Raw genomic sequence first — 14,162 nt, 5'->3', positions numbered from 1 at the left:
ATTACAACCTGGTACAAAGCACACAGGCATCTTGTAAAAGTGAATTTATTTTTAGCAATCTCTTATTTATTGGAGGGAATAAATCAGGTATGAGATCTTCTTCTTCTTCTTCGCTTTAATTACGAGTCGCAACCACTTGGAGCATTATCGCCTGTGACATCACTTACGCGAGCCAGAATGGGATTTGGGATTTGTAGTCTTTGTAGTCGCGTATTTTTCATAGTCTTATATTTCAACAGTTTTCCGACAAAATGTGACTTTTTTGACATGGAACTTATTGTTTAAGATTGACAAACATCATATGTGTAGTTCGTAGCACAATTCAAACGGGATCAAAATATACGTTTTCTCTCTCCATTGAATTCAATGTAAATTTTTCGCTTCCGGGGTCCCATGGGCCGGAAGTAGATGGGCGTGACTTCGCCTCTCTATTGCGCGAACGAGCCGTTTTTTGTTTTGTTTTTGCGGAGGGATCTAGATCGGCATGAAGGCACATTATGCAATGTGCAATGTGGACATTATCCCGCTTATTACACATGGCCACATTCTCAACAAAGTAACGACATGACTCCCAATAATAATTGAAATGCTTTTATGGATTTAGAAAAAGATTTTATTGATTTAAAAAATAGTTTTATGTATTGATTTAAATTGACATGCATCCACTAAGAAAAGTAGTCCGTTGTTACTGTTTGAACTAACGTAACAACGGCAGGAACTGCTTCTATAGTGTTTTTGAGGAGCTTTTTGATTACAGATTTGAAAACATCGTTGCTTGCTTTAAAAGTAGCACAATTCATTATGTCAAACCTTGAAAGATATCCCTGCCCTAATGCCAAAAGTAACTGGCAATTGAATATATGTCGCCGTAGCTATGATGTCTACACAGCAAAATCAAAAGTGTTATATTTTCAGTGTTGGAGTTGGAAATTTAAATATAGAGTTGTTTCAACTCATTTTAAGTGTCATTCAACTCCAAGATAGTTATTATTCAAAACGAGTTGGTGTTGAAACAGGGAGTCAATTGTTGAATTCTCCAAACAACTCTAGAGTGTTGATTTAATTACATAGCCAGTGTTACAATCTCTCTTTCTGTGGATCACTGGCTGTTGCTCTGTTGGGTGTGGCCGTGACTGTGAATGTGTGTGCGCGCAGTCGAGGCGGGAGACCAAATCGGAGGAGCATACCACCACATTCTATTTGGAGGATAAACTGACTAAAGTGTAAGTAAATGTTTCGAACCAGTAGCCTAGTACAGGTATTTATTTATTTAATTGAACAGCGCTTACCTTCAGCTACATAAATACTAATTATTTTACATTGACTGCTGTCTTCGCTCCACATGCTAGTAATATGTGCTGCTATCATTAGCCAGGGGTGTTTAACCTAACATCTTTTTAATATCATTACAAAGTCTGTTATTGGGGCGTTTAGCTCCATGTGTTAGTATATTAGCTGCTATTGTTAGCCGCGGGTTGTAAGCTTAAAGTGTTAGTAAGTTTAGCTGCTATAAGTAAAGCTAAACACCTGCGGCTAACGATAGCAACTCATATTAACAGGTGGAGCTAAACGCCATAGTAGCTAATATTACTAACTAACACGTGGAGGTAAACACCTGTGACCAACAATAGTAGCTCCTGCAATATGAATTAGATGTGAGGCTAATATATGCTACTTTAATATATATTACTAACATGTGAAGCTAAACACCCAAGGCTAACGATAGCAGCTAATAGCTCAACTTGTCAGTCATATTAGCTGCTATCGTTAGCCACGGGTTTTTAGCTCCACGTGTTGTAGGAGCAGACACAGTTGTGGTGGCTTAAAGCCCAGCTCTGCTCCGCGCCGTCCGTTTAGATGAGCCTGGTCAGATTAATAAGAGAAGGAGTTCAAAACACCGGCATACAAGTTATAACAATAATCTGATTTTAATGGTAAAAAGACACAATACGAAAATACAGAGTGCCCTGTAACAGAGCACTCCGGGCTCCCCGCTCCACTGCCGTGCGATACAGGTATCGGGACCGGCCAGTCAGCAACAGGGGGCCTTTGGCATGAATAAACAACAGTATATATGGACCTTTTTGGGGCGGAGAGTCACTTCTTATCTTCCACTGGATTCTACTCCTTTAATTTCCCAGGGAAGGTTTCACACTAACTATTCTTTCTCAAACAATCAAACATTGTATTGGCCCCAAAAAGAACCTTGAAAAGGACAAGTGTGTGCGTTTGGTAAAGAGGAAGTGTATGTGTGTGTGTGTGTTGATATCTTGGTCAGGGAGTGTGTGTGTGTGTGTGTGTGTGTGTGTGTGTGTGTGTGTGTGTGTGTGTGTGTGTGTGTGTGTGTGTGTGTGTGTGTGTGTGTGTGTGTGTGTGTGTGTGTGTGTGTGTGTGTGTGTGTGTGTGTGTGTGTGTGTGTGTTGGTATCTTGGTAAGGGAGTGTATTGTGTGTGTGTGTGTGTGTGTGTGTGTGTGTGTGTGTGTGTGTGTGTGTGTGTGTGTGTGTGTGTGTGTGTGTGTGTGTGTGTGTGTGTGTGTGTGTGTGTGTGTGTGTGTGTGTGTGTGTGTGTGTTGGTATCTTGGTCAGGGTGTGTGTGTGTGTGTGTGTGTGTGTGTGTGTGTGTGTGTGTGTGTGTGTGTGTGTGTGTGTGTGTGTGTGTGTGTGTGTGTGTGTGTGTGTGTGTGTGTGTGTGTGTGTGTGTGTGTGTGTGTGTGTGTGTGTGTGTGTGTGTGTGTGTGTGTGTGTGTGTGTGTGTGTGTGTGTGTGTGTCAGGGTGTCTGGGAAAGTGTATGTAAGAAGGTTTATATATATAGGATTACTTAAAAACAGTCCCAAATAATACATGTTCACTTCAATACAGTTCAAGATAATACCTGTTTACTTTAATACAGTTTAGAACAATATCTGTTTGCTTTAAGCCAGGGAGAGAAACATGTTTTTTTCTGCTGTAAAATTGGGCATTTTAACATGGGGGTCTATGGAAATTGCTCCTTTCTGCAGCCATCGCCTATCGGCCAATATATGAACTGCAGTGTGTGACACTTCCGTATTGGCTTCACGGCTCTACCCCACAGTTTGCCGCTTGGTGCACACGCATGTGTGTGGACTGTGGAGAGAGACACTGTGATGGATCGTTGGAGCTATGTGCAATTCAAGGCATATGCTCGAACGGGAGCTGCCTGGACGCTGCAATCATGTTGCGCGCACTATCCGTGCTTAGTGTGCTGTGTACAATGTCCCACTGTCTGGCTACCTGCATACAGTCAAGTGCTCGGCGAAATACTGTTTTCATTTAAACAGCTCCTTTATATCCGTTAGCGCAGCTAGCTAGCACCAGATGCTAACAACAGCAATACACGTAAGGCAGGCATCCTCAAAGTACGGACTCCGGATCCGGACCGAACCACAACTGTCTCTGGACTCTGAGCAAATTATACTTTTCATATGTATTATCTGTATTATCTGTGTTATCTGTGTTATCTGCGAGACATCGCCACAACGCAACGAGTCAAAATGATCCGCTATGTCCATAGACTGCAAACAGCGCTCATCGGACATTTATGAGAGAAAGTCTCTAATGTCCGAGTGCAAGTGAATGCAGCACAAGATGCACGTCATGTAACCCCTCCCCCGGTCCTGGCGCGAGCGTGGACATATGATTGGCGGCGATTTCATTTGAACGGGACGGCGCAAAACGAGAAGCATTCGGACCCAAGCACTGAAGGAATGAGGTACTTGCGGTCTACAGTCACAGAGAAGAGACTGTCAGTGTGGCTGCACTCAGCATTGAATCAAAACGCACTAAAGCTGTTGATCTGAATACGTTTGTGAGGCGTGTTGCTGAACAAAATGGTAATCGCCGCATTCAGCTGCAATACACGTCAACTTGATGCTCTGCTCACGGATGAGATGATGACCTTACGTGTAAATATATATCTTTTTCTTTGAGGGGGTCTGCCCCCCAAAAACTGTTTAAGTCCTGAGAAAGTCAAATAAGACGTTGTGTAAAACTACACTGCCCAGCCAAACAAAAGTAACCTCTTTGATTTAACTAGCCAGTAGGTAAGGACATTCCACTGGGTATTAACTGAAGTATAAAGAATGCATGCCTGAAGTGATGGAGACCATGTTGAAGGCAAACACAAAGAGGAAATAACAGGTCAGATCAAGCAATCCCCCTCTCAGATTCCACAGCAACCAGAAGAACATACATACTGGCTGGTGATTTGATTCATCAGCTTTGTGATGGAATAAAAAATGCACAGTGCATTTCCTGAGCTGTGGATGAGTCCACTGACACCGCTGACATTGCTCAGTTGCTGGTGTTTGTGAGTTTTTATGACGAGGCAAAGGGGAGTTTGTTGAAGATGTGTTGGGCCTGAGGAACCTCAGTGGACACACAAGGGAGCAAGACATTTATAAAGCACTACTGGGAATGCTGAATGAAAGAGGGTGCAGCTGGCTTTATTCATAGCTGTGCAGCTCTTACACTGCGACTCTGAGGGAGCACAGACACAATAACAATGAAAACTGCTGCATACAGATTACTTTTGTTTTTGCAACCTCGTGTTAAGAATCTTGTTGCAATTGTTTAAAAGTTTGAATGACCGTAATAAACGGACCTTTGTCTTATTGAAACATTTATTTTGGACCTTTAAGATTTGTATTTGAGTACCCCTGACGTAAGGTATGCCTCGCTCGCTCGTGCCACACATACACACACCCTCCTGGTCCTCCCGATGGCCAGTCGGTGCCTGCCGGTGAGCGTGGAAGTGTGGTCTGCCACAAGCGGGCGGCAGGAGCGGGGCTGTCAGCATCAGCTTGTAGAATGTATTTTAAACTTGATGCTCTCTGAAACTACGGGGCGGCCGAGGACAAAATACACATGCGTTAATCGCGTGTGTTAAACGCTTTATTAACTTGACAGCCCTAATTATTATATTATATAGATTCGTTATTCATTTGTTTTAAAGCTCAATAAATAACAAAGAAGACCTTTGACCAGCACTTTTATAATTTTGTCCGGAAGATTTAAACTTTAATACACGTTGACTGGCGAAAAACTCTGCCCGGTTCCCTCGGCCCCCACCGCGGAGAATAAACAGAAGGGCAACCATGACAACCATGCTTCTTCGCTGCTTTTGTGGATGAAGTTACAGCGCCGCGTACAGGCTCCTGCCTATGTACTGCAGCTTCTCCAGCGGTTGGAGCTAAACGGAGCTGTCTTGTGTGGACCACAGTCTATGGTGTGGACAGAAACTTTCCGGTGTCTATTGCGTGTGGACGGAAGCTTTTTTGCGATTGCGTTTGCGTTCCTATGCGTATAAATCCTATGTGTTTAGCCGTTTTCGTCCTCGTGTGGCCGGGGCCTCAATCGCGAGTATGCTGGCTTGGTAGTCGCGTACTTCCAAGTCACTTCCTTCAGAAACGAAGCAAGTATGCTTCCAAGCCACGGCTTCGGAAAACGAAGAAGAATGGAACAGGCTAACAAGTGTGCCACTCTCTCTAACGGTTTCAACATAAACTGTACCGAAAATAAATACCTCACGATGTCTATCTAATTATGAACTTGCTTTACTTTCACGGAACACATTGTTGGTGATAACAAATGTAACAAAGTAACATATTTACATGTTCTACGCCACTGAAATTGGTCCGTGCGCAAAGCATTGTGGGGATTTTAAGGATGCGAAGTCTACTCATGTGCAGCCTCGAAATTTCCCCCAAACCAAGGACGCGGCCTCGGTGGAATTCCAAGTATGCTGGAGATTGGAACAGTCCTTCGGCGGCACTCGATGACGTAGCATCCTTGAAATATTGGCTTGGAAGCCAGTATCCTCGAGATTGAGAAACGGCCACAGCCTGCGTTCTTCGCACCTGCATGCGTGTAATCTGAGAAGGTCCCGCCTCTGGCTGGCTCCCGCCCGGAAAATCTTCAGTGTTGATTGACACTTCAGTAATAGCCTATCAGATAGTGCTGTGGGCGGGACATTGCTCGTGTACAGAGAATGGTGACTGCAGCCAGAGAAACGGCCGCATCAAAGTTTTATTGGCAATTTGAAGAGAAAAAGGCTGATACCGATAATCGGTCAAATGCAGAATATCGGCCCCGATAATCTGCCAGGCCGAAAAAATCCTGTAAGACATTATAATGACTCAGCTATCTCATTATAATGACTTACTATCTCTCATTATAATGACTTAGCTATCTCATTATATTGATTTAGCAATCTCATTATTATGACTTGGCCATCTCATTATAATTACTTTGCTATCTCATTATATTGACTTAGCCATCTAATTTTGCATGTCATGTATTTTGTTTTTGCTATGTTTGTAAAATGTAATTGTCTTAAATGTTTTATGTGAGGGACTGCGGATGGAAATTAGCTCAAAGCTAAATCTGGCACTGTTACACTTGACACATTTTTTATGTTTTAAGTGTTCATCACTGTGCATTGTCCCTGCCAAATAAACGATTGAATAAAATAAATAAATGTTCTGGTTGCTAACAAATGCCATTGTAACACATAAACACACATCAGAACACAGTGGGCTCATAGGGAGGGGGGGGGGGGCAGGAGCTCCAACAAGGCGTGTAGGACAGAGAGTGAATACACATACTATACAGAGATGCTGTGAGAAACCAATGTGAGTTTGGAACATTGAACAATGTGAATCTATTCTAGTAGACCTCAACAACGGAATTATGATCAGTAGAAATGGCCATGACATGGGACCTTTAAATAAATGATTGCTCCTGCTGCTGCATAAGAAAACCTTTATTTTATTCATAGACCCAATCAAAGACACATACATTTAGCATACAGTTAATGTACATTAAAATAGTAATTTAAGTCTGTTATTGCTTTTCACATAAAGTGTTTACAGAAGGGTTACAATAAAGAATTCACAATTTTCATAACTTGCGTCAGAATAACTTGATTATTGAAAAATGAATATTGATATCATTATTGTAAACATTGACGTTACAAAATGATTGCTGGTAGTATTTCCTATAATCAAGACTACATTTCTCAAAAAAACTCTACCATTCTTTTTTATCAAGCAAAAAAACCAAATGAGATTTAATCTTTCTACCACTTTTCAACTCTTTACATCAGGGCTATTCAATTAGTTTGGAATGGAGGCCGGTTGATGAAAATCATCCAAAGCAAGGGGCCGGGAAAAAGATGGCTTGGAATATGAGCATTCATATTAAGAGTTTCAGATTCAGTAAATACTACAAAAGCATAGTGGAGTGCATATATTGTCTTTAATTAAATCAAACAACATAGCCCCAAAGCCTTTATAGATCTAAATGGCAAGTTCAGAACTCAGTAGGCCTATATGTGAAGCTAATTTAACCATCAACATCATTTAATTTGATTTAATTTAGGTGAAATGATCATTCATGCAGAGATGCAATAAATGACAGGAGTTGTCACTACAGTAGCTAGTAGGTGGGTTCGAAACCAGAGCCTGCCGAAGTTTTCAGGCAATGTCTTCCCCTCTATCTCTCAATTTAACACCTTCTCTGGAATAAAGGCCCTCCGGCCCAAAAAAAAATCTTTAAAAAAAAAAGTAGATTACTTTTTAACATTATTCTCAAAGGGCCAGTAAATATCACCCCGGGCCGGATTTGGCCTCGGGCCGCCAATTGAATAGCCCTGCTTTACATCATCCAAATTAATTCCATAATTTTTAGAAGGCAACAAATGTCTCAAACCTCATGTTGCAGATGACTTAAAAGAAACATTAGAATATCTGTTTCTATTATTAAATAAATGGGAAGTTCGTCCCTTCAGCAGACAGGACTGACAGGCACTCCCCTCTTGGGTTTATATGGTTTTGCCATGGTGACCATCTTGATGCAGTCGATGATGGGACAGACGCTGAGGCACAGAGTGCAGCCCGTGCAGCTGTCATTCACTTTGGGGAGGTGGGTCTCTGGGTCGAACGTTATAGCCTGGAGACACAGAGAGACCGGGTTACAGGACTGAGTCTTACCATACACAGAATAATTATCATATTATTTACTTAAAGGGGACCTATCATGCAAAATGCACTTTTGTACGTCTTTTATACATGAATATGTGTCCCCGGTGTGTCAGGGAACTCACCAAGTGTCAGAAAACACAACCCTCTCTCTTTTCCTCCATACCCAAATCTCTAAAAACGGGGCTGCAACAGAGCTGATACAAATTTGAATTGTTCTGACATCAGAAAAGGGGTGCTCCGCCTATATGGGCAACTCTCCACCTATCAGGGGAATGTGGGGTTGGGTCACGGCCATTGCCGCTTGAAAGCGCTGGAGACACTGTAGTACATATGCCAGGCCTGTAAGTGGCGCTGTAGTCTGCCACAAAAGCAGCGAAGAAGACTTCCCGCGCATGGTTGACCTTCTGTTTATTCTCCGCTGTGGACGCTCTGGCTCTTTTTCTCCCTCAAATGAAAAAACAAATGAATAACGGCTCTATATAATCGTATAATAATAAAACACGGAGGAAGGAGCCTCTCTTTTCCTCCCCCTCTTCTGAGAGCCCAGCAGCTGATCAGAGCACGCTCCCCTCTCCTGCAGGGGGGCGTGGTCAGCTGCAGCTCATTTGCATATACTGCGCCTGAAATAAGTCCTCTATAGCGCTATACTTCAACTTGCAGGACTCCCAGTCAACATTATCCTATTGCGTGTGGACGGAAGCCTTTTTTGCGATTGCGTATGTGTTTTACCGTATGCGTCCTCGTGGGGCCGGGGCCTAAAATGCATGATCTGTTTGGTATTTTGAAAAAAAAACTTCACAGACATGTTTTATATAGGTATGGCCCTACAATATATTTGTCAAATATAGCATGATAGGTCCACTTTAACTAAAAGAAGCAATACCACAGTGTGAAAATACTATGCTAAGTAAAATTCCAGCATTCAAAATGATACTTAAGTAAGAGTAAAAAGTATTAGCATCAAAATATACTTTAAGTACCAAAAGTAATATGTTATGTAGAAAGGTACACCAGTTCATTTAAAATTATTTTATCAAAATGATTAGTGCATTCATGTGTTCATCACCTCCGTTTTGTACCTGGTGAAGGTGGGGTTTAATGGATTTACTTTACATACTACTGGGTAGCTCAGCCTATAATAATGTAGGATAATAGTGGAGTAAAAAGTTCAACAAGTAGCATAATGTGAAAATATTCAAATAAAGTTCAAGTACCTCATTGTTTGACTTACTTACAGTACAGTACTTGAGTAAATGTACTTTACCCCACTGAGTCTTCCTAACAGTAAAGAGACTGTGGCAGAGTGACGTACCTGGTAACCAGAGTCGTTGCAGGTCATGTAGCACTTCCCACAGTTGATGCACATCTCCTCATCTATCACAGCCTGGACCTGAGGACACAGTCGGGGGGGGGGGGGGGGGGGGGTCACAATTATGAGCTTTTCATGATCAATTATTTCAAAGTCATTATCTGTGACCTTTTAATGTATATGAAACAACATCAGTTTTTTTTTGTTTTTTTACTCTTTGTGTCACACAATGTAAACATCCAAGCTGCAATTTGCATGCCTGAAACCTGGTGGCGACAAAATACGATTTGAAAGTGAAAAAATCTGAATGACAAAAAAAAAGTTGGAAACCTAAAAATGAGTCTGAAAGCATAAAAATATTCATGTGAAAAAAAGAATGACACAAATATAAAAAAATCAATAAATGTGAAATAATATTCAGCCTGAAAAAGCTTTTCAAATACTATTTAGAGTTTTAATGCATCATTGTATTTTTCAAAGTTCAGGATCAAAACTTCAAATTTCAAATACATTTAACATTTTCGAATGATCAAAACCTTTGGTCCCGGATTTAGCTTTGGGTGACTGCTCTGGTAGCAGAAAGGAGTCTGGTTGTATAAACGTCCATGAAAACATGACCATAACACTTGCCGTGGACTTTAGGCTGTGTTAAATTATGTTACCTGCTCCATGTTGCTAAGATCCTGATATTTTCCAATGTGACGCAGAGCCCTGGCTATCACATCCTACAACACACACAGTATGCAAAACACACAGAAATGTAATCGGTTAGAAGACATGTATTACACAACAAAGCACAATAATGGTGTGTGTGTGTGTGTGTGTGTGTGTGTGTGTGTGTGTGTGTGTGTGTGTGTGTGTGTGTGTGTGTGTGTGTGTGTGTGTGTGTGTGTGTGTGTGTGTGTGTGTGTGTGTGTGTGTGTGTGTGTGTGTGTGTGTGTGTGTGTGTGTGTGTGTGTGTGTGTGTGTGTGTGTGTCACACCTTGACCGCAGGGACAGGTTTTTTGGACGAGTTGACCTGTCTGATGTCGGTTTCTATCACTTCAGGTCCTGTGTTTCTGATCTTCTTCTTGTAGTCTGCGATGATGTCTGTCCTCTGCTGGAGGTAGGGACCAAAGCTAGGGAGGCTCTACACACACACACACACACACACACACACACACACACACACACACACACACACACACACACACACACACACACACACACACACACACACACACACACACACACACACACACACACACACACACACACACACACACACACAGAAATCAGACTGTCAGGGAGTGGGGATGGCAGAGCTACGAGGCTGTTTAGGACAAACAAGTGAATCATTAATTCGACTCTATTCATGACAGGTTGTTGAGACTCATCCTGTAGGGCCCTCTCTGCCGTGTCTGTATCTGACATCATTTTGTCAATTATCCTAATAAGATATTTAATAATGTTGAACGTTACTACGATTATGCCCCCAAACCTCTATGTCATGTTGCTAATCCGTTTGATGTTACCACCTGTATAATTCCAAAGTGTAAATGTGATAGATAGAAAGGTACACGTTGGATGGATGGATCATTGGATGTATATATACCAGACTCTATGCTACGCTATGACATTAAATTAGTGTATAAGCTATGACATTAAACCTTTTGAATTTAATTAGCATTAATGGCATTATAGCCTACGCAGACAATTAAAAACAATTCTGGAGTGTTTTGTTTTTTTGTTGAGGATGCTGAATACATTTCTGAAATTTTTGGGATCAAACATTTCAGTTTCTTCCAGAAAATGGCCATATGTGTACTCCCAGTGGGCTGATTTAGATGAGTTATTTAGAAGACGCTGGGTAATGTATTAGCTAAATAGCTTATCAACTCAGTTAAAAGCTGTAGGATATCTGACCACAATTATTCTAATTATTATTCTATAGAACGTACCTGTCCCACCAGTTCTTCCAGTCTGGGAACTGGTTTTCCCTTCTGATGTCTCTCTGTGGGAGGAGACTGGCCGTCCCAGTCCCTCAGCTCCAGGCTTTTCAGGTACAATAAGGCCTTCAGACCTGCAAACACATATCCACCATTATGCTATTATTATATCATTTCATTGTCTCAAAGCTGAAGCATTAAGGTTCACTGCCTGGAGAATGTTTATGTTGGTTAACTCTCCAGACGTGATAAAAAGGTACGGTTGGAAAAGCTCTTTTGATTTAGATTTTTGATTTGATTTGATATACTTTATTAATCTTTGTTAGTGAGGTGGTAGTTACAATAGTAACTTTATTTACACCAGTAGGAGTTTTCAGTCTCTTAAGTCAATGCTGACTTTAGTTCAAAATAATGTAGCGTTGAGATAACAAGGCACGAATAAACCAGCCTCTGGATCATTGTTGTAAACTAGCAATAATACATCTCAATGCTCAGTGCATGCCTTGGATTGAAATACAAAACATGCACAAACAGTTACATACCCACACAGTAATCCTCAATGACTGTGAAGTCCTGGTTCTGGACTGCACTGCACACCTGTGGGAGTCAAACACAGGGAGAAAATCAGACAAACCCAGAGGGGGGAACACTAGATTAGCAGAATTTCTCTCTTTAAAGACTTAATAACTGTTTCCACCATGTGAAAACGGTATGTGGTGAAAAGCAAAAAAAATGCATACAGTAGTGAAGAGTAAGGGGATTCAGAATAAAGCCATTTTACAATATGTAATTAAACCAAGAACTGCATCATAGGAACAGTAACATGTATTCACTCATGTATCACCTGTAACACTGAGGCTCCGGCGTGGAGGAACTGCAGTCCGCTCTCTGCAGAGTCGATGCCTCCCGTGGCCAGGATGGGGAAACCAGGGAGGGCTCTGGCGATGGCGGACACCGCCCTGAGAGCGATGGGTCTGATGGCATTACCTGCACACAGTGTTCTGATCAGGGAGGGCTTGGGAGAAGTCAATGTTTAGAAGAGGAGCACACATTAGAAGTAGCATTCTATAACTACACCCTTCTACACATCCGCCTCGCTTGGCTCGGATTCCACATCCATCCTCCCTTTCCTCTCCAATTATACATTCCCCTTCCTACCTCGTCCTTTCCCTATATCCTCCATCCCTTCAATCATCCCTCCCCCTTCCTACATCCTTTCATCCCTCCTTTCCTTTATTAATGTATTCATTAAGAAAGGAATTAATTCATCTCTCCATCCTTATGTCCCTGCGCATTCATCCCTTCCTTCAATCATACATTCATCCCCCCCTACATCCCTCTGACCATGTATCCCTCCCCATACACCCCTTCCTCCTTTTGTTGCTTCATCCATTAATCTTTTCCTGCCTATATCCATTCATCCCCTCATCCTTCTTCACCCCTCCCTTGACATTCAGTATCTGTAAATAAATGGTTATCTGACATATATATATATTTTTTTAGTCAATGTATTGAACATGTCAGAAACAAAAACATACAACAATAATATATATCTTTTTTTTTCTCACTCAAATTAATAATTATGACAAAGTACAAAAAAAAGAAGAAAGAAAAGAAAACAAAAAAACAACAATACATCTCAAATAGTGTGTCATGTTCAACAGGGGCAAGAAGAAGCTTAAAAAAATACTTTTCTGGTCCTCCCCCCTCTAGCATATATTTTTCATATAAATAAAACATTAGGTCATCGTCATCAGCGACATGTTTGTCTTGTTAATTTGTTTGCTTTTTTACAAAACAATCAGAAAGAAATTACTTTTACAAGAAATAACAACAAATGGGATTTCACAGGTCTGTTCAGAACCATTCGTGATTTGGCTCCTAAATAATACTTTCAGTTCAGATAGACTTGTACAATATGTCAGTGCATCGTTAGTTATTCCACAGACTGACACCTCCTGATGAGACGCAGTGAAGTGTGGCATGTGTTCGTACGGGTGGTTTTTTGAAGATGCAGTTTCCTCTCAACGTGTGCATGCTTTCTCTCCGTGTGAAAAGTCCCTGGATATTATGAGGTTATTGTTGATTTGCGGCTTTGAACATAATTTGAATAGTTTTATAGTCAACCAGGTCTTGTAGTTTTAGTGTTTTTAGTTTGATGAATAATGTATTTGTTGGTTCTCTGTACGTAGTTTTATGTATAACTCGTATGGCTCTTTTTTGCAGGACGAAGATAGGATGTGTACTTGTTTTATATGTGTTCCCCCTAACTTCCACACAATACATCATGTATGAAGGAGCAGCACAGCATAAACAAAGAAGCTTGATTAATTAGGTATTTGGCTTTATTCAGAATAGCTATTGATTTGGATATTTTGGCTTTGATATAGCTTATATGTGGTTTCCAACTTAATTTATTGTCTATGATTACTCCAAGGAATGTTATTTCCGATACTCTTTCTAATTGGACGCCATTTATAGTGAGTTTCTTCTCTGTATTGGTTGATCGATTCCCAAATATTATGATTTTGGTTTTGCTTGCGTTCAATGTTAATTTATTTTGGTCAAACCAGATCTTCATCCTGCTCAGTTCCTTCTCCATTGTGACCAATAGCTGTTCTATATTGTCCCCACAGCAGAGTAGACTTGTGTCGTCTGCAAAAAGAATGGTTTTAATAGTTTTTGATACTTCACATATATTGTTAATATACAGAATAAATAGTAATGGCCCCAGGACTGAGCCCTGAGGCACCCCACATGTAACCTGCAGTAGTTGTGATTTATGGCTTTGTAGTTCAACGTACTGTTCCCTGTTGTGTAGGTAGCTGGATAGCCATGATAATGCAACACCTCTAATGCCATATCTCTGTAGTTTTTTAATTAATAATTCATGGTCAACCGTGTCAAATGCTTTTTTAAGGTC

The 14,162-nt window shown here is 41.1% G+C and overlaps 1 protein-coding gene across 1 annotated transcript in view; it reads right to left on the bottom strand.

The window, feature by feature from the left end:
- Positions 1-6,762: 6,762 nt before the first annotated feature.
- The window catches only part of LOC117462777 (dihydropyrimidine dehydrogenase [NADP(+)]-like), a 44,421-nt gene continuing 37,021 nt past the window's right edge, over positions 6,763-14,162 (bottom strand). The window contains exons 19-25 of the mRNA XM_034105094.2: positions 12,084-12,226; positions 11,782-11,836; positions 11,252-11,373; positions 10,294-10,440; positions 9,974-10,036; positions 9,315-9,392; positions 6,763-7,970 (exon numbers count right to left, since the gene is read on the bottom strand). Coding sequence (XP_033960985.1) covers positions 7,806-7,970; positions 9,315-9,392; positions 9,974-10,036; positions 10,294-10,440; positions 11,252-11,373; positions 11,782-11,836; positions 12,084-12,226 — 773 coding nt within the window. The 3' untranslated portion in view covers positions 6,763-7,805. The remainder of the gene's footprint in view (positions 7,971-9,314; positions 9,393-9,973; positions 10,037-10,293; positions 10,441-11,251; positions 11,374-11,781; positions 11,837-12,083; positions 12,227-14,162) is intronic.

This window comes from Pseudochaenichthys georgianus, chromosome 17 (assembly GCF_902827115.2).
Source record: "Pseudochaenichthys georgianus chromosome 17, fPseGeo1.2, whole genome shotgun sequence".
Taxonomy (NCBI): domain Eukaryota; kingdom Metazoa; phylum Chordata; class Actinopteri; order Perciformes; family Channichthyidae; genus Pseudochaenichthys; species Pseudochaenichthys georgianus.
The sequence above is the reverse complement of the archived record's forward strand: the minus strand, read 5'-3'. Positions and strand labels throughout refer to the sequence as shown.